At 43.7% G+C, this 21,320-nt stretch overlaps 1 protein-coding gene across 3 annotated transcripts in view; it reads left to right on the top strand.

The window, feature by feature from the left end:
* WDFY2 (WD repeat and FYVE domain containing 2) overlaps positions 1-21,109 on the top strand; it is a 182,265-nt gene extending 161,156 nt beyond the window's left edge. Inside the window, exons 8-12 of one of the 3 annotated variants that reach the window (XM_044249661.1) lie at positions 6,050-6,155; positions 9,847-9,948; positions 11,058-11,188; positions 13,432-13,540; positions 14,570-21,109. In XM_044249661.1, the coding sequence (XP_044105596.1) occupies positions 6,050-6,155; positions 9,847-9,948; positions 11,058-11,188; positions 13,432-13,540; positions 14,570-14,599 (478 nt within the window). In that variant the 3' untranslated portion in view covers positions 14,600-21,109. Of the gene's footprint in view, positions 1-6,049; positions 6,156-9,846; positions 9,949-11,057; positions 11,220-13,431; positions 13,541-14,569 lie in introns of those variants that run through there. The other 2 variants (XR_006384673.1, XM_044249662.1) reach the window with 2 other exon arrangements.
* The last annotated feature ends 211 nt before the right edge of the window (positions 21,110-21,320 follow it).

Below are 21,320 nucleotides of genomic sequence, written 5' to 3'. Positions count from 1 at the left end.
AAAGCTGCTATACAGTTAAGCCCCCCTGCTCTTAGGGGGTGGAAGAGAGCCCAAGTTGACATTTGGGCAGATGTTAGCTTATGTCTGAAAATCGGTTTCTATAAAAAGAAGAAAGGTTTCTCTACCCTTTTTCCGGAGTAAGCATCAGACATAGGACTGGCCCCCTGGGTGTGCTACCTGTGAGGTTCCACGGGGCCCCACGCTTGGGCTAATGTGCTGTCACCATCTTGTTTTATAAGTAGTACATTTTTAGCAAGGGGCTTTGTATTTGCATTCCTCATCAGCTTCCCCCAGATTATGTAGCTAGGTCTAATAAGATGTATGTTCCCTCTAGGGCTAGTGAGTAAGGAAAGGAGGCCGTCCCTAGTAAGTGTAGTCGTTGGAGACGGCAGATCCTGGGCATTGTGAAAAGTGAGGGTTTTGTGCTCCAGCAGCAATACATGGAGATCTCAGCCATAAAATAATAACCAGTTTTGAAATGCTCTCTCATATAAATGCTGCACTCATGTCAGATGAAACATGAATGTAAGAAGAACATACCTTTTATTCTTTATAACCCTTAATCTGTGAACTTGGAGATGTTGTTTCCTTACCTCGTTTTTAGCTTCAAGGTGGTTACATCATGAACCCTTAAATCAAGAAGGCCCTGAGCAGCTTTATTACAAAGCTTGGAATCCAGCATTCGTCACTGTGTTTCACTCCTCTGTGTTGGAATATTAACAGTATTGGAGTCCCATAAATTATGTATTTGTTGCTGAATGTTTCTGCCAGCTCTGAGTGGCAAAGCATTTCCTTCTGTAGCTTATTTTGGTTTTACAAGATCACTGATGTGCATCAAGATGCCTTAACAAATGAAATGTAGTTCAAATCACAGGGTTATGAGTCTGCTCAACTAGGTAGATTTTCCTTCTTGCTCATGAATGTCAGAATGGTGGCTCTCCCTACTATTTAAGACAGGTGAGGTAACAACCAAGAGAGATGGAAGACAACAGACTCCTTTTTTAATGAGTACCTGTCAAGGATTTTATATTAAGTCATTAATTAATAAAGGAACTAGTAAGATGTTACAACCAGTTCAAAGGAAAATCCAAAGAGCAGACATACACATAGGCAGAGGAAAACAGAAATGAATTTGTAGGTACATTTACAAATGGCTTCCTCCATGGGAGGGGGGGGGCATGGGGATTCGTTCCCTCTTCACTGGAAGGATTAATTTGCAATAATACCAAATTAACATTTACAGAGTGATGAAGTAGCACAGTTAAAGGTACTGCAAGATGCAGGCCCCTAGAGAATCATAACCCAGACAGGTGTGCCTGATGTCCCCTAATACTCTGCTGAAGATAACCAGTATTTTGTTCTTGCCCATTTCAGTCTTTCACGGTCTGCATGATTGTTCTTCCCCTCTCCTCTCCTTTCATCCTAATAATCTCAGAGATTATTCTTGATCACAGAAGAAGGTTGGTCTCCTAAGGTTTGGCCTAATTATTGACATTGTGTGGTGAGAGTGTTAATTAACCATGTAGGTCATTTTGGTTTGCTTTGCAAGTATAGACCCATAGAGAATTATTAAACAACTATTGAGCCCACAAAATTAACTTCTGCCTGGAAATGTTTATAAGGAACCCTGGATTTTACTTTTCAAAGGCTCTTTTATTTGCTATTCCAAGATTAGGAAACCAAGCCCAAAATATGTTCTGCCCTAGGTCAACCATAGTATTTACAACTTGGTTGAACTCCTTGAGGTTTGCAACATTTGCCAGGTTCCTGGTAGTTTCCTTACCACCTGTGAGGCCAGGCCTCTGCACACCAGATACTAGGCCAGTTTTCTTTAGCAGAGCTTTGTAGCCACTGGCTTCTTAATTTCAAGAGACTAATCATATCTGATTAAATGAGCATCGTTCTCGAATAGGACAGTCTAGGTAAGGGCTCGGTTGTCCAACCATATCCTGTGGATAGATGCTAATTGAACCTATGAAATAATTTTATCTTGCCATTAAAATTAAGCAGGTTCAGTAATACTTTTCGAATTCTGGGGGAATCATTGAAACCTGGACATCATTTTTAAATGCTTCTGTTTAGCTTATAAAAGCAGAGTTTATAAGATTGTAGGTTAGAGATAGGATAAAGAGTAGGATAAAAAGAACCCTCCCATATCCAGAAAATAGAACATTAAAACAACAGTATTCCAGACAAATAACCACAGTAAAATTTCCCTCTTTAGTTCATCCAGTCCTGTATAATTAATTCTTGTTCTGCTGGTTCTTGGTTTAGCAGTCTGCATTCATGAAGCCATCTGCATCCAGACTTGAAGAGTCCAAAAATCTAAGGAAATCCTGATTCAGTCCACTAGCACAGCTTAAAAATTACCTAAGCAATGTCAGCTCTGTAGCCTTTGCCCGAGAGTCTATTCTTTCAAAATATCAATATTTTAAAATACCTGGCACATACAGCCCTTTTCCATGAAACTCTGAGATTGTCCTTTCTCAGAGGACAATCTCTCGTAGCTTATAGCCGAGCCGTCAGGCAAGCATCGGAGTGAAACAGAAATTGTCTATATATATTATGAAGGCTTTAATGGTTGGGTGTTTTTGGGGGTTTTTTGGTTTTTTGTTTGTTTGTTTCCTGTGACAAATAGTAATCATAATGGAGAAGAATAAAATTCTCTATTGAGATAACCTACATAACTATGTCCTGAGAGTTTTGATCAGTATTTGCCTGGAGGGGAAAGCATATTAGAGACAATTGAGAGCTCTGATGAGCCTCCAGAGTCCTCCCATAAAATATGCAACTTCAGGAATACTTACATTAATAAATTCTTATCTAAACTGACTTGACCTAGGGAAGGCTGAGCATCTCTTCTGATCTGTTAACTCTTCCCACGAAACTCTTAAAATAGCAACAGGCGAAACAAATAGAGTTATTTATAGTATCTCTCTTTTTATAAGGCAGAGGAGTAGATCTTTACAATTCTCAAGGATCCCCCTAGGGAATCTCAAAGGTAGTTGTAGGTGTAGAAAGTATCCTAATTTTTTTATTTTATTTTTTCAAAATGTAGGGTACGGCCTAGGAAGGCAAAATCATTAAGAGTTGTCCAAGGTGTTTTTGGGACTTTAACCAAGTCAACATAGAGCTCTGAAAATAATGTGGTGACACACAGAATCTTTGCTAGCGAGGCAGATTTTATAGAAGATGAAGAATATCCTTTTGCATTGTAGTCGGAGGCATTCATCAGTGAAGCAAGGAAGCAAGCCATCAAAACTGAGGGAACTGTGCCAAGATTTTAATGCATTTTATGGCTCTTTTTTCAGACTTGAGTATTATAAACCAAAGCAAATAAAATTCACTTTCCAGGTTTTGTCCTTCATTTTTCTCTCTCATATTCTGGAACAAATTTGTACTTTACTTTAGAAGTGCCTTTGTCATGCATAGTCTCTCACAAATGTACAATGGTGTTTTCCAGAGACTGCATGATGAGTGGTATCAGAACAAATACAGAAAGAGATGAGTATCTGTCTCTCTTCTCTTAAGCCAGACATTAGAAAGACTTGCAGAAATGTTAAACAAGGCCATTTTTTTCGTCCAAATTTGTCACCTTGGGAAATATAGTTAATTTTCACCAAATACGTGTTATTTATATTAAAATAGAATGGATTTCTCATTGCTATTTTCAACTGAATCAGTATTTTTTTAAAGATTTTATTTATTTATTTGATAGACAGAGATCACAGGTAGGCAGAGAGGCAGGCAGAGAGAGAGAGGAAGGGAAGCAGGCTCCCTGCTGAGCAGAGAGCCGGATGTGGGGCTTGATCCCAGGATCCTGGGATCATGACCTGAACCGAAGTCAGAGGCTTTAACCCACTGAGCCACCCAGGCGCCCTGAATCAGTATTTTTTTTAAGAATTCCGTTTTGATTTCAAATACAATAAATGTTGGTAATTTCTTATTTAAACCAAAGCTCTTTGGTGTCCTCAAATTAGTTTTAAGACTGTAAAGGAATCCTAAGATGAAAAAGTTTGAGAACCATTGCTTTAAGACAAAATTACTCCATTTTCTCTTTTAAAAACAAAAGCACAAAAATAGTTGTATCTTGTTTCCATCACTGCCCCAATATAATCTCAACCACCCATTTTAGCTGATTAACCAGAGATAACTAACTTACATTTCATAGAGACAGTTGGGAAGAGGGAGGATGTGGATAATTGAGAACTGTCACATACAAGTATTTTAGCAGACTAACAAAGTTCATGAACACACATGACAAATTTCTACTGCAAGATACACCACTTTTATGTCTCCTTAAGGTGGCAAAAATGAACATGTTCATGAAAGTGACTCACCTAAGTTATACCCTCTCTATAATTTAAAAAATGAGAAGCAGACATATATAAATAATATTTTGCTTTGTAATCAAAGTTTTGGTATTCTAACATACTTAGAAATTACCTAAGGTTGTTATCCAATGATTATCAATTAGCTCTACTTAGAGTAATCCACTTTAAGTTGCTTGAAGATCTTGGGGATTATCTTTAAATTGATGTGCTATAAAACATAATTTCTATTTATATGAAAAGTTTATCAAAACCATTATTTAGTTGAGTTGAACATGAATTTACATTTTTTATATATAGAATTATATAGGCATAATAGTAGCTTATTTGACCAGTTACTGTATGTATCTGTGTATATATATGTATGCATATATATATATTTAGAAGAAATCAATCCAAGTAAAATAAGATGTATATTTGCTCATACTTAACACTGATGAATCAGAGAAAGACAGCTCTGTTTTAAAATTTCTCACTCTCCTCTCACTTGCCAAAGAGTTCACCTCAATTCTGTGAACTTAGATTCTTAAAATGTTACCGAGTTAGTGTTTTCTGTAAAAGAGTTTTTACGTCTAGTAAATTTAAAGTTTTAGGGGCATAGTTTTCTTTTTTTCTAGTAAGTTTATGAAAATTCAATTTATGTCAGCACTTGTTTGTCTTTATAAGCCAAGCAGAACAAGTTCTTATAATCTAAAAAAAAATAAAAAGAAATTTAAAAAATACTGTAATCTAAGTTATTGATGCCCTCTGGCAGTAGGCTAGCACTCCAGACATGAGAGGGAAGAGCCTTTCTGAGCAGTAGTCACAAACACACAGAGATTGAACAGCTTGGGTCCCACAGCTTCAGCCCCAGATCAGAGGGAAACACGAAAGCACACAAATCACCAGTTCGGATTGCAAGGAGCTGTTCTCCTTCCCAGTGGGCACAGAATTCTTAATTGATTTCAGTTTAAAATAGAAAAATATTCCAATAGAAACAACCAAGGAGCCCTATTCCCTGCTCCCTCACCCAGTGGAAAATAATGTCTCTAACCTTTTGTTAGTGATCACCACGTTGTCAGACCATAGAACTGGACTCTCCATGGTAGCTGCCCCCAAGAGGGAATAATTCGTCAGCCACGTATGAACTAGAGAGGAAAATCAAGCACAAAATGAGTAGAGAGGGAATGAAAACTAGAGAAAATAGAGAGTCAGCAAAACTCAATTCTGTTGCTGCTTTGGCTCCACCCTGGAAGCCAAGAAATGGCGCCTGGACTTAAGCCACCATGACACGCTCCACACCTCAGCCGACACGATTTTCCTGACTCTGGCTGGTCAGTGCAGTGGGCACTTCAATGAATGACCTCCAATACTCTTTAAGGATCCTTTAAAAAAAAAAAAGAAAGAAAGAAAAAAAGTGAAATCATGGCTTTTGAACAAATACAGCATAACCATGTACCACAGATTTTATCTAATTAATTAAGGAAGGAGCTAGTCCCACCTTACAACAAGTTCAAAAATCAGGTTTTTCTCAGCTTTTCTCAAGTGTCGGTAACTGACAAAGGCTCTCTCTTCCTCAGGCCTCGGCATCTTAAACATTTTGATTCCATCTGATTTCTGAGGTCTGTGCTCTGGGCTAAGGGGAAGCATGCGCACTGATGGACTTTGCCGGGCTTCCTGCCTTTAAGGCTTTCGCCTTGCTCTCTGGACCTGTCACTAACCCTGGCTTTCTTTCACAGTGACAAAGTCCAGGCCCTTTCCTATGCGCAGCACACACGGCAGCTCATCTCCTGCGGTGGTGATGGTGGGATCGTGGTCTGGAACATGGACGTGGAGCGGCAGGAGGTAGGTGTCAAGGGCAGGTCACCGGCTACTCCCATGGCTGCCAGGCTGGACACTGCAATTCCGGCTGGGCTGAAAAGTGCCTCAGCCTCCCCTCCTGCTCATTTCTTAGTTCTCTTATGATGAAACCATTAAATAAGACCTGTTAATGTCAGAGAATAAAAGATTCTAGTTGAAAAGGAAGTTCCTTTTTTTTTTTTTACACCCCTCCCAAATTGGCATGTAACATTCATGTAATGGTGATTTTATGAGAATTTCGACAAGATGAAGCTGTTTAGACTTTGAATCTGTTTCTTCATTCATAACCAAAGTTCAGATGAGAAAGAGGGAATCGTCCGTTTTCAGACAATTATCCCTTCAAGTGCCCTAGGAACACAGAAGACTCGCGCTTTTTGTTAGCCAGGAATGGTGGCCAATGTGTGAGAAATGGTATTCGATGAAGTAAGAGTCTTTAGGTTGATACTAATAGAAATATCAGAAATAACTGTTTTTGTGCTTCTTTATGAATCATTCTCCAAACAGTTCTCCAGATGCAAATATATACACTGTCATTTTTTAAGAATACATTTGAGTTTCTCCTGGCGTTCTGTTTTTAAGAGTTTTCTTCTTTCATCTTTGAACATCTTACCAACAGACATGTTTACTAAATAGACCCTTGACAAGGACTTTGAAATTAGTCATATTCTCATTTCCCTAGAATTATGCTGGATGAACTTTCCCTTTGACGGTGTATATTCATCTAATGTATTTCCTTGCAGGATGCAAGACTTAGAAAAGCAGCACTTTAAAAAGACAAAAGCAATTTCCCAACTTCTTTCCATGTCTTCACCCCAATCTCATTTCAAGAGAGTAGTTGCTATTATCCACCATGTAATGCTTTTCAAATGCTAGTAATTAAATGCTTAAGAAGATTAAAACCTGACTTGCTCAAACCATAAATCCATGGGAGTTCTATTAGTAACTAATTAAAATGATCATTACTGTTAGGAAGTGGGGAATTGTAGAATATTGCTTTTGAAAGTACCACGAGGCCCCTTCGGTATAAAGGCAGGGAAATTGGTACAGTGTGTTCTTGGCCATGCCAGCCAGGGTGCCGGTGAGCCTACGGATCCTTCACGATAGCCTGCTGGGGGTGAGGGACAGTCAAAGCTCATCTGTTCCCCGCCCGCTTCTTCCCAGGCCTAACTGAGTAGACCAGGAGAGGGGGAACCACTGGCCTCTCTTCCCCCAGTGCACGTAGACTCCAGCCTTGATGGATCAAGACCCAAAGGAGGATAATGATGCTTTTCAGAAAGGACCCTAGTCAGTTGATGGGCAATCCTTTGAGCCATCTTGCCTAAATTCTGCACTTTGACATGCAGGTACAGGTTATGACCGTCTTAAATCTTCTTCTGGTGATTCAGAGCCCAAATGAGTAGAGAGGGTCCCAACCTTTTTTTTTTTTTTCTTTTACAAATGTCATATTCTGTAAATGTAAATTCCCTGAGATGTATCTAGGGGCTTCTGGGTCCCAGCCAGAGCTTGTGGTGCTTACGTCAAGGGGCCGGAGACATGTAAAAAAGCAACCCCTGCACTGATAGACTTTCTGGTAGGAAAAAATAAATGGGAGAAGACTTCAGAAAACAGTTAAATGGTATAAATGATGTGATTACAGTTGCTGTAGGTTAGAACATTAGTGCTGGACATTTAGGAAGGGGTGCTACTGTTGTTGGCTAACATTCTCAGCAGAGAGTTTGTGGAAGGAGATAGCGCTAAAAGACCCCTGGAGCCTGGCCGTGCTCTGAGGGGGCAGGAAACACCACAAGGAAGACAAGGGGAACGACAGAAGTCATGCCCTGCATGCTGGTGCTCGTGCGCAAGTAGAAGCAGTCAGGGATGGTGGCGTGGCCACGGGGACAGCGTTGGGGGGACAAATGGAAGATGGTGTGGCTGAGTGCATTATCTTGTAGGCTTAACATGAGTTTCTGTTGTTAATGGAATCCATTTTTTCAAAAATTGTATCCTTTTTTAGAAGTATGGATAAACGTTCTCTGTAGAAAAGTTACAGAGTGCTCTAAGCTTAACAAATGAAAACATGTCAGTTACTCCTAATAATACCGCCAGCCCAGGAATTTCAGTAACGTGGTTACAGTTTCCTCTGCAAAAACACATGTGCAGGGTTTGGTTTTTGGGACAAAAAAAAGGAATCAGACTACACAGACTGATTTTTTCCCCCTTTTGTCCTGTGCCTTACTTCCATTTCCCTCTTCAGTGCATTTGATGTATGTCCTAAATCTGCATATTTCCTTATAAAAGATATGAGTGTGTGTGTGACAGTTTTTTGTAAATCCTCCTGATTTTCCTGAATCATACGTGTTTTTGAAAAATCACGACATAGGTAAATCTTTTAGGGATAAATTGGTTTTTTTTTCCCTGAAAACTCTGTATTATTTTGTTAAATCAGTCTTTAAACTGATTAGAGCTTAAAAATTACAAAGCAAATCAAGGCTTATTTAAGAACTCTGGTTTTAAGAAAATAAATGACCAAGAATTGGAGCTTTTCAGGTGTCAACCTTTTTACTTTTCTTTTTTGAGACCGTGTAGCTGTAGGTTCATTTCTGCTTGTAGATGGGAGAACAGGCTAACTCCCCATGTCTGTTCTGTAACAGGGCTTCTTCAGAAAAGGGTTACATCAACAGAAGAAAGTTACAAGAAAAATAATCTTGTAGAGAGAGGGCACAGGCCATTGTTTGCCACATTTCTCAGACTGGTTTGATCTTGGGCTTCCTTTATAGTAAGTGTCCTGTGAGTCAAATTGGAGTTCTCTGGAACTCAGTTTTGAGAAACCCTGGGGTTGCATCTGTTTTCCAGGTTCCCGTTCAGTGATATGTGGAAAGAGATCTGTCCCTCTGCCAAATGACGAATTGAACAGAGTTGAATGTGAAACTCTAGAAGCAGATGCAGTCACTATATGCATAATCTGTAAAGATTTACTAAAGAAGAGCTTTACGCTTAACACGTTTTTAAAACTCATTTGATATTGTTTCAAGTACTCCCGATGGAGCTGGGAAATAGTGAACGGAGCAGAAGAGTGTGTGGTCCATGAGGCAAGGAGTGACGTCTCCAAGCCTGCTGGGCCCCGCCGTGAGCAGGTGGTGGACAGGCAGCCGCCCTGAGTACCCGCTGCGGTCAGGGTGTATCTTCTGGCGCAGGGAGCTGTGTGCCTGTGGAATGTGCAGTTACATATACGGCTGTATGTAGCCAGAGCAAGTCTAATGGTGTGTGATGTGAGAATATGAGATAGAGTCAACGTGGCAGTCAGAACTGTGTGTGAGTGACCTGGCCCAGACACCCCTGAATGTTCCTGAAACCCCCCTCCCCACTACCTGTGGCATCCCACCCTCCTGGCACTCTGCTTCCCCTCCTTAGGCCTTTGCACTTCCACTTACTTAAAGAATTGATATTAATATTGTTGTCTTGGTTAGTCTTCCCTCATAAATTGTGTGCCCCGTGACGGGAGAGATTCCGTTTATCACTGCTGCATCCCCACACTTGAGACAGAGTAGGCATTCAGTAAATGTTTTTTTAAATGACTGAGAAATCACACCTTTGTTTCTCATGAACACATCCGGATTCTGTAACTCTCCTCACTGTTAATGGCTCCGTTGTCCTCCCTGCTTCACAACGTGACCTGCTTTGTGCTTTATTTCACAAGACCCCTGAATGGTTGGACAGCGATTCCTGCCAAAAGTGTGATCAGCCTTTCTTCTGGAATTTCAAGCAGATGTGGGACAGTAAGAAGATTGGCCTAAGACAGGTGGGTGATCTGGATTCCCTCATCAAAATGGAATAGAGTGGAAACAGCTTCACCTGTGAGCTTAGAACTAGCACCCCCGGGCAGGGGTTGGGGGGTTGGGGTGGTCAGGCATACCCTGGAACCACTCCAAGACTATTCATTAATGGATTCCCTTATCTACTGCAGCTCATTCCTAATGGACTCTGTTTCTGTAGTGACTTGTTCCGAGTAGTTAAGGGGTACGTTTTTAGAATTATGGTGGCAACTGGGCACCTGAGTGGCTCAGTTATTAGTTAAGCAGCTGACTTCAGCTCATGTCATCATCTCAGGGTCCTGGGATCAAGCCCCGCATCAGGCTCCTTGCTCAACAGAGAGCCTGCTTCTCTCTCTCCCCCGCTGCCGGCTGCTCTGCTTACTTGTGCTATCTCTCTCTCTGTCAAATAAATAAATAAAATCTTAAAAAAAAAAAAAAAAAAAACTAGTCGCTACTACGGGAATACACCTTAAAATTAGAGGGATCGTGCTTAGCTCAGAGTGGGACTGAATCTTGACATTATGTAAGAAGTATTTATTTCTTCTTAATAATTTCACTTTCTCTCCTGCCATCTCTTAGTTTTACTCCTTTAGAGCTACTCGTTCATAATACAGCATTTTCAGTCCAATTCACGGTTTGGTCCTCCCCAAGGAAAGCAGTGTAAGACACCTAGCTTGAGTACGGCCAGAGTATATGTAGTAGCTTGAACTGGAGTGCACTCAGGCTGTCCTTCACCCAGCAGCATGGTCTCTGGAGGTGGCACCCCCTCCGTACCCAGGTCTGAGATAACCTGGCCACTGGGTGGTCCTCTGGAGTTCATACTGACCAGAGCTGGGAAGGACCTAGGATGGGCAGAGCAGGACCAGGGTTGGGAGGTAGGGGTAGGAGTTGGGTGTGGTGATGCAAGCAGATGTGTATCCAGCAGTTCTCCATTTGAATAAAGAGCCCAAAAAGAGAACAGAGCTGGTGTGTTCCTTCCGTTTCTTCGGTACTCTTGTTCAGCATCCTCACCAAAATGCGGACAGCTGTGCCCAGACCAATGAGGTGGGGCCAGGTGGCGGGAGCCCTGGCGAGCCTGTGCTCTCTCTCCCTCCAGCACCACTGCCGCAAGTGTGGGAAGGCCGTCTGCGGCAAGTGCAGCTCCAAGCGCTCCTCCATCCCTCTGATGGGCTTCGAGTTTGAAGTGAGAGTCTGTGACAGCTGCCACGAGGCCATCACCGACGAAGAGTGAGTTCCAGCGGTCCGCAGACTTAGCAGGGTGAGGGAGAGAAGGTGATCCGGCCCTGCAGCCGTGACCATGAGCGCTCTATTCCTGCTGGTTTCATGCACAGACCATGGCCGATGGGCAGAGCCCTCCTTTTTGCCAAGAGACCCGTGTTCTCTCTTTAGATAGGGATAGAGAGTCCACATCAAGAATTCATGTCTTCTGTGCTCTTCCCCGCCCCAGGGACAGGTGCCCTGCCAGCAGGTGTTCTTCCAACCAACCCTGTTATCCCTTTATTTCCTTGAGGGTTGCTCCGGATTGCAGGCACCCAGGCTTTTTACTTTCTAGCCCAAGCTGGTATTTTTACAGGAGCTGAATCAGCCCACTGGCTCCAGAGTCCACATTTTCTTAGGAAGAGCTAAGCCACTTTACGTAACCACAGGGAAAATGCTTGATGGTCTTGCCTGATAACCTAGGACCTTAGGTTACTGCATGTCATTGTGCTTTTGCGGAGGTGGGGTGGGTGGCAGGGCACATTTGTGTTATCTCTTCAATGCCGCTCATTCCAGACTTCCCAGAGTAAGTAGAATCCTCTGCGACATGTCCCCCTTTTAATGAATGACAGCAGGATTTCCTAGGAAATCGTCTGCCTGATTCTCCACCACCTATTCCCCTACCTTGTATACAGTAGAATTATTTCAAGTACTAGATGGGTGTCTTGAAACAGCATATAAATAGAAACGTATTTCAAGTGCACCTGAGGAAGTCAGCATTTAAGGAAAGTCATGGCAGTTAATACACCAAAGCACTCTCTCATGGATAACCCTGGTGTGTGTGTTTTTTTTCATTCTTCTTTATCCATATCAAATGTAAATTAAGATGCCCTTGCATCAGTAAGCATTTATGTTCATTGATTATTTTCCACTCATCATACGTGATGAAATTAATAAGAACGATCTTTTCATTAAATTGGGGAGCTTCAAGAGACCTTAGAGACACAGACCCAGAGAGCCTAAGCAGCTACACATTAAACCTAAATTGTAAATTCTAAATATTTTAAAGTGATCATTTAAATATTTTAAAGTGATGCTGGAGGTCTGTTCTGCAGACGTAGCTACAGGTAAAACTGTCTTCAGAGAGCCCACTGCTGAGGAGTGCGACCCATGAAGCCTGATGACAGACCAGCCATCTCCTTCCCCATGTCTCTATCTCCCTTCCCCCGTCACTCTTTCTTCTGCCTCTTCTGCCTCGCTTCTAGACCACCTAGGCAGTCGACTTCTTATTAAGCTATGCATAGGTTAAAAGATACAAAACAAATAGCAATGTTTGTTTCTAGATTGTTTTACTTGTTCAAGTGTTAGAAGACCATAGAGAAACCAAACCTGCAGTAACACCAGGAAACGGAGGAGAAAGAATGGATAGCCCTTTGATTAGAATAGTAATAGTATCCTCAGCTTTTTAACAGGTGTGCTGCTTCTTTTTTTTTTTTTTTTTTTTTAAATAGGTACAGGTAGACTTTATACCAGCAGGTACTTCTGAGATCAGACGTAGCAAAAGCACTGAGGTGTTTGTTTTAAGATTTGTCAAAGGCATGGGTAGAGATTTTTCATAGGCTCTATCGGAGCAACAAGTAATCCGTAAGACTTTGGGAAATGTCATCATCTCATTCCCATTTTGGAGAAGATAAGAATCCTTTCCTCTTTTAAAAAGGTGCCTGGATTGCTGGGTCCATTAAGCTTCTGCCTTCAGCGCAGGTTGTAATCCCAGGGTTCAGATATCAAGTCCCGCATTGGGCTCCCTGCTCCACGGGGACCCTGCTTCTCCTCTGCCTCTCTCTGTCTTGCTGTGTCAAATAGATAGATAGATAAATAAATAAATAAATAAATAAATAAAATTTTAAAATATAGAAATATTTAAGAAAAAAAAAGGTGCCTGGGTAGCTCAGTTTGTTAAGTGTTCGACTCTTGTTTTTGGCTCAGGCCGTGATCTGATGGTTGGGGATTGAGCCCTGAGCCTGCTTGAAAGTCTCTCTCCCTCACCCTCTGTCCCTCCTGTTTGTACTCTCTCTCTTTCCCTCTCAAATAAATAAATCATTAAAAAAAAAAACAAAAACAAAAAAACACACCATTAACAGGTTCCCAGGGACCAAAGGTAGATGTGAGGAGCAGTTTTGAAGTGAGGCACCTGTCTTAGTCATTGGTCTGCAGCTTTCCTTCATTCATGTGTCACCACTCTTCACTCTTGGAAACTCGCTTTGTCCTTCCAGACGCGCACCCACGGCGACCTTCCACGACAGCAAACATAACATCGTGCATGTGCATTTTGATGCCACCAGAGGATGGTTACTGACTTCTGGAACTGACAAGGTTATTAAGGTAGGGCGCCATCTTCTTTCAGAAGCTTTCCTTCTTTGGCCCTATGTCAATGTCCAGGAGCCCAGGACTGGGTGAGGTCTGCTCATGAGGTCACTGTGAGCAGTGAGCACTTTTGAGGCCCCACTACGTGCAAGGCCCTATGCCAGGGCCCTGGCCTCACACACCAAGATCAGACATGGCTCTTGGCTGCAGGGAGCACATTGTCTACTGGGGACGTACTCTGTCCTTTTGATGGGTACTAATAGGTCACATGTTCAGCAACCAAAAGAGTGATACAGGCAAGAATTACCTTAAGAGCTCGGTAGAGGGAGATGGGGCTGCTAGGGATGGCTTCAGGAAGGAAGTGGGGTTTGAGCTGAGCCTTGAGTGAAAGGAAGGACTCGAATAAGCCAGCAAATAATAAACAAGATCTTTTCCCCATGAGATCAATTAATCCAGAAGCAGTCCTCCAGGGTCTGTCTGAGGACTGTGCTGGATGGATGTGGTACCCCAGCAGAGGCCCCGGACAGGAGGGGCCACAGCTGTGCCATGGGCTTGGCTCACTCTGGTCCCTTCTTGGAGGCACCAGCAGGATGTGGTGGTTAAAATAACCCCTTTCAAAGCCACTGGGGCCCTTGACTTTAAGCAGGTTTTAAAAATAAACTCTGGGAATCTTGGGTCTTTGATTTTTGAAAATGGGACATCTTGGAAGACTGTTCGGAAGACTGGACAAGAGAAGGTCTGGAAGGGATACAGCACGTCCCTGGGGCCCACAGGGGGCCTGATAGATGCTCATTGTCTTATCCCAGAAGGGAATCTGATCTGTCAGATTCTGCGCTCACTGGATGAAAATTCCCCACGGCCGTGGTTTTCAAGTCTACGTTAAACATTTTCATGGCAAAATAACTTTTTATAGATTTAGAAATCACGTTAGTGTAGTACTTAGTTGCTTGGCTAATTAAAAGCTCCCTTGTAGTCAATCATAAGGGCTGTTAATCCTCAACACAAGGGAATTTCAGTTCCTCCTGTGTCTTCTGTTCCTTTCCACAGTTATGGGATATGACCCCAGTTGTATCTTGATGACACTCCAGTATCAGAAAGATAGTATTTACTCAAGAAGCAGTCGTTGGAATCCGCATCATGACTGGAGCTGTCAGCAGACACGTGAGAGTCTGAGAGAAACTCGCGAGCCGGGCTGAGTTGGCATGGGACCTAGTGAGTGGACGCTGGCGAGGGGACTCTTTCAACCAGTTCATACAATAGAAAAGAAGATATTTTTTTAACAAATGGTTTATACACTCTGGCCGTGCTGCATTGTTCTGAGCATACTGAAAACTCTGTGTGGGGTCTTTACTTGGTATGTGTTTCTCACTTCCTTTTCATTGTCGCTTCGTGTGTTGGAGAGATGAGGGAGGCATCTGTTCGGGGTATTTTTGGTCGTTATAAAGTTGTTTCCATGTTTCCTTCACTTGGGCACATATTCTGTGTTCGGCATCCTTTTCCTCTCTCCGTGTCACCTCCCCTCCTCTTCATGTCCGCCTGTGTACGTGTTTCTCTTCATGTCCGCCTGTGTACGTGTTTCTCTTTACACTCTGGATTCTCAGTGTTTGTGCTTTCACAGACCTCCTCTTCAGCTGAGAGATTCAGGAAACCATTCGTGTGGGTTTTCCGACTGACTTCTTGAATCACCCAAAGAGTAGTCCGTTTGGAAGGTCTAACTCGTTCCTGTTCAGGCTGTGTAGACGCGACCTTGTGCTTCTGCCTCAGTTTTCTGTCTTTGCTGTGAGAAAGCTGCTCCCGACCCCTGTCCTCACAGAAGCAGACGATTGTAGCTCAGAGCTCCAACTTGCAGTGCCTGGATCATTTCTCCTTCCGTTGGAGCCCTCTGAGCCTTTTATGTTTTCATGTGACTTGCGTAGCTCTTCCTCACGGTGTTCAAAACAAACCCAACAAAACAAAAAAATGCAAACTCCATGTCCTTCAGAAAAAAGCGTCTTTAACATGTGTCTGTCCATGTGACATCACCTCTGAATTTGAATGTGCTCCTTCCTGCGAGAGTATATCCTGCTCTACTCCTCACCATCTGTATTTTCTTCCCCTTGAAAAACTAGATATTTAAAGATTTTTATCTTTGCGTATTTTAGCAGAACACTTTGCACACTTCCATCCTAAAACTCTGTGATCTGAGACGTAAAAGGTACCGAGTCCTACAGCTCGTACTGGGTTCCGGGAGGGGGGTGTTAAAAAGAAAGAAAAGAAAAAAAGAGGGCTTTAGAAAATGAACCCAAAGAATTCTGATTTTAAGGGAATCCAGTCAAACTTGATAACGTGAGATATTCTTGTGCGTAGTGACTCAACTCAGAATATTGAAGTCCTTTTTAGAAATCTTACTTCCACCTGTTTGCAGCAGGTGTGTGCCATGAGCCTGCCCCATTGTGTGCATTTTACACATCCCACCTCATTCACCCTCTCCTGTCAGGGGTGTCAGGGGACCCCCGAGTCTCTTGAGGATCACCAGGTTCAATTAAGCCTTGCAGAGAAACAGGCCAGTTACTTGCCCTTCGCTATCCACGCTGTCCCCATTATCTTGTTCACTTCTGATTTGATAGATTTTTGGCAGTGCTGTTGAAATGCTTCCAATTTCTTTCTCTCTTTTTTGTTTTTGGAAACCTGTTTTTTTCCCCCCTCATGATTATTTATTACTTTTTTTTCCAACCAGAAAAAGTACTGCCCACCATACTTCTGTCCTCTGACCCGTGTGCTCCCAGGGCTGGGGCTTCCTAGAGATGGCTCTGTTGCTACGCCCTGGGGAGTACAGTGGGTGTGCCCTTTGTAGCCCTGGCACAGGGCAGCCCGTGTGTCACCTGAGCCATCAGACCAGCTCAGATGACCACAGTCTAAGGTTGGATACATGCGTGTACTTACTCACGCATGGAAGCCATTACCACTTGTCACTTCACTGTGGCCTACTCCCCCTGCTTGCCATCAGTCAAAGCTATTAGAACTAAGCTGAGTCTTGTCTGCATGATTGTGAGAGAGCTTTAAAAAGGGAATGAAATTTAAAACACTGAAATACCTATTTCATAGCTTACTAGTGGAACTTGGAGCCACGTGCCAAGTTGTACATAACAGAGAACCGTGTGTGGAAAACGAGTAATGGAAATGAATTGCTCCGTTTTCCCTTTCCGAAATTCGGAGTGTGGCCTGTATACGGAGAGGGAGATCACGTCAGGGAGACAGTGGAGCAGTGCCCAGCGAGCCTGATGTGGATCTGACTTAGGTCTGGGGGAGCTCACACACCCCACTGGGACAGCTGATTGTCCCTGCTGGGTCACGCATGTCCACCACGGTTGCTTTGGGCTGGACCCCGCCCTTCACTACAGCCCTCTCCCCCTCCCTAGTCCTGCCCCCACAGAGCTGTTCTGAGGCTGAAACCACTTGACACCTCATTAGTGATGAGAGTCACGATCAAAAACCACAGAGACATCATAGTATCCCCTGCTCTGCCCTTCTCTTTCTCCTTATCTGTGTGGGTGCTTGACTTTGTTAAGAAGTACTTAGCAAAGCAGTGGTGTGTGTGTTTATGATACTGTGCATTCTTGAGTTTTATGAGGAATGTCGCCACCGTTTTTTGTAACTCAGGGAGAGAGAAGTGCTGGTGTCGCATGTCTTCCCCGCATCGTATGGAGTGGAGGCTTCACTTGTTGGGCGTGAAAGCTGGCACCAGCACTTGGCTTTTCTCCTGGCTGGGTTCACGGTCATAGTTCTTGTTTTGCCCTCTTGCAGTTGCACTTTACATATGTTTTTGCTCTGTTACTTCAGCAGCTCTGGCAAGTAACGCCTAACATGGCCATGTCGGGAAAGTGGCCGGGCTGCCCATCTCATGCGCAGACTTGCTCTGCATTCCGTAGGATAAAACCGATCATAGGCTTTCGGTTTCTCCAAAGAAATGATGTTACTGGAAACTTTCACAGCCTGGGTTTGTGTCCGCAGTAGCTAAGGTGGTTTTAAATTAAGGACTTGGAATTGCATGTCTTTTTATATGAGATCAGTCAATGATGTTTTTCTCATTTGATGGTTTCAGTTATTCAAGGAATCATAGAATCACAAAACTGGAAGGGATCTTGAGAGATCTACAATGTTCCAAGCAGAAAACATTTGGTCATCCCAGGCTGTCAGATATAGCCGAGGTGCCAACAGGAGAATCTAAAAGATTCAAAGAATTTTCCAGGAACACATTGTTTTGGACATTAACTACTAATGGCATGACTAGGACGAGTGTCCTCTAGGTGGTTCTCAGGAATCAGGCCTGATCCTCTTACAGGGGAATCTGACACTTCCTTTGGCCCCAGCCCTGTTTCTGAGGGGGTGGGTACTATGCAATGACACAATTCTTGCAGGTCCTGATCAGCATAAACTCCTTCCTAGACTCTTCCTCATGGAATCGCCACCCCCTCCCCACCCCCCACCCCCGCCAACAATGCAGGTGGAAATCTAAGGGCATTAACATTTCACCTTCCCCTGTTTGTCTGAAGGCCGGCCTTGAGCCAGTCTCAGAGTCTACAGCCTTTGCTTTTCTTAGGGAACATCACCTTTTCATGGTTTGAGATTCATTTTTTAAAAAGCATAATTTATTTTTGCTTAACAATCAAATTTTAAAGCCTGGACATTGACTTTTAAGTAAAGGGATCACTCTAAACTCTGTACCAAAGTTACTGGACATAAATAGTCATGAAACAAGATTCCTTTGATTTTGCTTTTTTGATAGTTTAATTGTATATAAGTGATATCTCATTCACTAAGATACGTATTTTAAAGTAAAAGAAAGAGCTTCGCCAATACAGTCTTTTTCTGTCCTTTAAAATAATGGTAAATTTTAACTGAGAGTGGACATCTTTGAAGTTGATTAGGAAACACAGAAATTAAGTCCATTTTAAACACAGAATCCTCTAGATGATCTTCTGGAGTATAGCCCACTTCAGCCATCTGTGGACCGCCTGCCACAAGCCAGGCTCTAAACTAGGCTGTGGGAGCTGGGGCCCATTCCCTGTCCTGGGCAGAGGCCACTCGGGGTAGTGGATGGGTTATGTCAGTCCCATGGTCCATTCAGTGATAGAAGTGTGTGTGGGGCCCACCCCAGGGTTACACACAGTGCCCGTCCTCCAGCAGAAAGTACTTCTGAGCCGAGGAGTAAAGGTGCGATTAAAGGGAGTCCATTAAGGAAATGCCTTGCAGGCTGCCGAAACAGAAACAAAGGCCTACGGTCTGGCATCAGCCTGGTACGAGGAGGCCACAAGTGGTTGGAGTGGCCAGAGGGTATCCAGTACTCGGCTGAAGTCCTGGGGCCTGAGCTCTTGTCACTATGGCAGGGGGCTGCTGTGCGGGGTTCCCTACGACCTCAGAGGGAGGCAATACACGGAGCACCATGAGGGATTCCCTCGGAGTTTGAGAGTTGGGTTTTCCTGCAGCATACTGAGGCTAGTATCTAGGGTTTTTATTGTGGTTTGCCTTTAGAAAGACCAGGGGTGGTGGGTGGTTACCTTAATATGACCCATGGCAACTAAGTTTTGAACTTTCTGGAGGCACAGCCCCCGCCTCAGAGGCCATGAGGTGGATCTGGAGGCCCCCACACGCGTGAACTTGGCCTGGGAGAGTTTACGTGCTAATTTCCTCATGACACAGGTGGGCCAGGCTCAGCTGCTCCCCTTTGAAAAAGGAATGGCCATGACGGGTAGTAGGAGACTGATCTAGACAACTTTAGCATCACAGGAATACACAGAGCCAAGCCCATTGGTACCTAAGCAGGCGGCCGCCCTCCATTTCCCCGCTGGCCTGAAATCATTCTTGCGACTCAGTGGGTCTTCTCAGTACCATGTGGGAAACATGCTACATCCCCGTCATAGTGTCTCTCACCACATGCAAGGGAACGTTTTTCTCAGACAGAGGCCATAGAAGAGGCTCAGGCAGCGCCCCCTCCGAGACCTGGCTCTGCCCAGCAGGGGTGTCCCAGCATCCTTCCACGAGGTTTGGCACTTTCTGGTTCTTGGCATTCCTTCCATTTGGCTTTTTCTTTGACTGCCCAACTCTCCTATGTGCATAACTTGATAATTCAGGAATACCCGTGTTCATTTTTCACCTTCAACTCAATTTCATAACCAAGAATTATATACATACCAACCCTCAGGGGTTTTAGTCTGTAATTTTGCCTTTAAACGTCATCCTTTCCACTGAGAAGCCTGTTTAGACCTAACACACAAAAGCAGTCTCCAAGAATATGATCTGTCCAAGATCGGAGTGGGATCCCTCCTTTGTGTTTCACATGCCGGGGAGCGTTGTTCCTGTTGGAGCAGACAGTCGGTAGTCGTCGTCAGAGACACGGGAAGGCGGCTAAAGCCTGGAGGAGGGACTGGACTGGGCGGTGGTTCTTGGGACCCCTCCAGTCCTGCGATCCTGTCATTCCACGAATGTTTAGTGTTGGACTAGTGGCTGACTTAACTGCCAATAGGCAGGCGAATAGGATCGGGAGGTCTTTTGTGTTCTTTCTCATCAAGGAAATTGCTTTCTGCTTTTTTCCATTTAGAGGTCTGGAAAAGATGGCGAAGGTGGAAGTTGGTCTTGGTACCACCTCACTAAAAAATAAGATACCTCAACATGTTCACCTTGGCGACTTAATAATGGTAGCTGACTTTCTTGGGAGAGAAAGTGGCAGGGAACCGCAGGTTGGTTTCAAGGTTAGATTGAGAATCTGACCTTGATATTTTTTTCTCCTGGTTCTCTGGGAATCCGAAGTGGGTGAACTCAAATACAAAAAGGGACAATGGTCTGCAAAACCTATTTCATTTACTTGCTTGCATGTTTTTCTCCCTCCCATTTGAATAGATGGCAGCCTTAGGTCAGTAGCAGTCACCCCTTTGGAGTACAGACCAGACACTCGTGTCACTGATAACCATGGTACTCTTCATCTATTTGTGTTGGGCACCATTTGCCTTGCTTTTTAAATGATTTTTTTTCATGTACTGTCTTTTCGCAAAAGAAAATCTTTGTCTGAAAAGTACAAAAACTGTTATTAACTGGACAATGGGGAAGGTGCTAGCCCTCCGTTCGTGCCTGCCTACCTGCTGCCGTTCCTAACCAGGGCAACAGACTCTTCCATGCTGCACGCCGTCCGTCTGGGGCCCCCGTAGATCCTGGCTGCAGCAGGCATGTTACTTCATGGATATCTTTTTCTTTCTTTTTGAAATGAGATTCCCCAAGGGGTCAGGTTGAGAATGTCACGAGCCCAAAGCCGGAACAGATTTCTCAAATGCAATTCCAGCAGAACCCTTCCGGCCTCGCCGTGCTCTCTGCCACTGGAGACATTGACATTGACTTCCTGACTGAGCAGGTGGACTGAGCAAGACTGCTTACGATGTTAAGATGCCTGTATCCAGTTCTGCGTTCCAATGCTGCTGATGTTGTGAATGTTTTTAAACTCTGCTCACATTCTCACTGTGTTCCCTCTAACTGAAATATGCCTGTGGCCATTACCAATGTAGAAGACTCTCAATGCAAAGTTGCCTCCACGGTTTAAAATAAATCTCTGGAAACCTTTGTGCAGCTCTAGTGCCATCATTGTTGTCGTCAAGCTGAGACACATACACCACAACAGTCCTGCCTTGGTGTTCCCCGGGCGAGAGAAGGCAAGTCTCCAGGCCGCTCCTGCACCTGACGGTGTAGAGCCCAGGGAGAACCGTGGTCTGGCAACACTTTGTGCCTAGCAAATGGGCTGTGGCCGTGTGGTCCTCTTCGTTCTCTTGATCTT

The sequence above is a fragment of the Neovison vison genome, chromosome 5, assembly GCF_020171115.1.
Source record: "Neovison vison isolate M4711 chromosome 5, ASM_NN_V1, whole genome shotgun sequence".
NCBI classification, from domain to species: Eukaryota; Metazoa; Chordata; class Mammalia; order Carnivora; family Mustelidae; genus Neogale; species Neogale vison.
Note: the sequence above shows the minus strand (reverse complement) of the source record. Positions and strands in the feature narration are given on the sequence as shown.